At 38.3% G+C, this 2,564-nt stretch overlaps 1 protein-coding gene across 3 annotated transcripts in view; it reads left to right on the top strand.

Moving 5' to 3' along the window:
• The window catches only part of LOC106147348 (zinc finger protein 709-like), a 78,186-nt gene that overhangs the window by 42,622 nt on the left and 33,000 nt on the right, over positions 1–2,564 (top strand). The window contains exon 1 of one of the 3 annotated variants that reach the window (XM_013508396.1): positions 464–549. The exons of the other annotated variants lie outside the window; for them this stretch is intronic. Within the exon in view, the coding sequence (XP_013363850.1) occupies positions 484–549 (66 nt within the window). The 5' untranslated portion in view covers positions 464–483. Of the gene's footprint in view, positions 1–463; positions 550–2,564 lie in introns of those variants that run through there. 3 annotated transcript variants of the gene reach the window in all.

The raw sequence follows: 2,564 nt of genomic DNA, 5'->3' as shown, positions 1-2,564 counted from the left end.
GCGGGAGTAACCAAGTAACCCGACAAGGGCGGGAGTAGCTAGGCAACGGTGGGCAGTCCTGACTTAAAGGGAAAGGTGCGTCTCTTTGGAGAAGTAGGCAGGATAACAGAAACAATGCTTAAGACGGCTACTAATATACAGTGGACGTCAGCTACAGTCTCCTACACACATGTTTATGACCTGGTTTCAAATATGTGTGCCATAAACCAAAAATGTTCATGTAACAAAAATATCAAAGTCCCAAGCCTGAACTGATACCCTGTAATAAAAAGAAAGCTGTCTGTATTCATGGTCATGCCAAAAGAGAATGTGTGCTTATCACTGCTTCCAACATGCAGGGACATGTCTGCATATCAGATTCCTAAATCATCATAAGGAATGTTCAAAGAGCAATCTGATTGGCCTTGTTTTCTCTGATGAAGCATATGAAGCTAAAGAAATTTAATGTCTGAAGTTCTGATCGCTGGGGAATGTTTGACTGAAATGCATGTGTGTCTCCAGGTAGCATATTCTGCCTCTGCAGTGGTTGGTATACTCCACATGAGAGAGGTAACTCTTTAATATATTTTTCATAAACAAGGATAATCTTGAGACTTTTACAGGTAAATGAATGCAATTTGGTCCATATTCATAAGTGAAATAAATCAGACTTACATGTATAAACATTGTATTTTCTCCTTGGTGTGATAAATTAAAAGAGTAAATGAGGTCTAAAGTGTACAATAGATATTGTGAAATGGGAGAAATTATTTAAAAAGAAAAAGGAACTAGGAGGGGGAAAGGGGAAAGGAAGAAAGGGAAAAGTGAGAAAAATGCAAGATAGCTCTACTATTAGTGTCTCTTAGTTCATTTAAAAGGAAGGTTCATGCTAATACTGATTGGAGAATATTTATGCCCATATCTTGTACTCTGAGTGACGACTAAAAAGATGACAATATCCAGTGTATTAACCATTGTTACTCTCCATTTTTTATTTGAAATTCCATTTTACCTTTTCGATAAAATAAAAATATAGTATCCCTCCCTAAAGTGTTTCTGTGGACTCAACCTCAGTCTGTGGTCACATTTGGATGAGAATGACTCTTTCCTATTCCAATCAAGAAGATGAGTCCTGGAAGCTATCACCCATTCTTATGTCAGAATGTCACACACAAGGTACTTAATAAAGAGGTGAAATATACTCTCTACAAATTTTTACTTCATAGTGCAAGAACATAGAATAAAAATCTGAGTGCTAGGATTACAGCTGTGCCTTCATTCCCAGCTTGTATGATATCTTCTGGAATGCGAAGTAACCATGTGAGTGATAGAGTAAGTTAGTATTGTTATTGGAAGTTCACTTTAGGCACACGTCAGACACTTTCATGTGAAAAGTATTATCCCATAAAAGAAAATGTGCTCATCACCTGGTAGATGTCCCATACCTCAACTGTTTATTAGATAGTTCCAACATATGAAATTTAGAGGGTATATTGAATTATGATGAATTATTTCAGTTACTGAACTCTCTGACTTGAGTGAGGGGAAAATCTACAGTACTTGGATGTCTGTACTTTCTCTTGAAACCGAGTGGCCTTACACACAGAAACCTCAGTACCATTCAGCCTCTATTTATTGCTTTATTGGCGATGACCTGGATAAGGTCCAATCTTTTGAAATGCACCACTTTTAGTTGTTTAAGATAAGATTCTCATCACTCAACACAAAATTATGATTCATAGCAATGGTGAATTGGCTGAGTGAAAGACCCAAGATAGACTGGCTAGCAGTGTTCCACTCATTATCAAAAGGTTTGTCTACTGAGAGGCTCTGCAGAGCTTTAGGCACTTGGAAGTGCACTGTCATGGAAAAGGAATAGAATGCAAACTCAGCTTTATTTCTTGTGGCATTTTTCCTAAGACTTTAGCAGCCATAAGTCACTTTATAGAATAATAGTTAGGGGAGTTTAGTATCATGTGGAGCATACCTGGGAAGATGAGGACTGGACTCAATTCTATGACCCTAAACATGTCTCTCAGTCCTCTTTTTACTGAAGCATTTGTCTGGAATACTACTGTTCTCTGTCCCTGTTGGCCTGTGTCAGCTGAGATCTCATGACACTTGAATCCCTCCTCTGTGGTCTGATCTTGCTCTCTGGCTCCATGTATTTTCCAAAGAAATAATTTGCCATCTGACTTTCTCGTATCCACAGTCTACTCCCAATTTTATTATGGCCCTCATTGTGAGGTTCTTTCATCTACGTTCATCTGATTTGGATTGAATATTAGAAATAAGGAAAGCTCTCTAAGGTCCTAGAACAGTGAGTATTGTAGGATGAATACTTGAAAGCTGTATCAAATGTGTGAAGAATGGACAATATAAAGGAGAAAGTTTTCATGTGACAGAAGAAAGACATGCTACACACCATGTGTGTTCATATCCCGGATATTCCATAATGTGAAAACTGAAGCATAGCAGAAACATCACTGCTCAAGTACACAAAACTGTCTCTGTATTCATGCTCATGCCATACTTAGGGAGCATGTGGCACACACACACACACAGAAAGAGAGAGAGGGAGAGAG

The sequence above is a fragment of the Chinchilla lanigera genome, unplaced genomic scaffold, assembly GCF_000276665.1.
Source record: "Chinchilla lanigera isolate Chin_1 unplaced genomic scaffold, ChiLan1.0 scaffold00145, whole genome shotgun sequence".
NCBI lineage: Eukaryota > Metazoa > Chordata > Mammalia > Rodentia > Chinchillidae > Chinchilla > Chinchilla lanigera.
The sequence above is the reverse complement of the archived record's forward strand: the minus strand, read 5'-3'. Positions and strand labels throughout refer to the sequence as shown.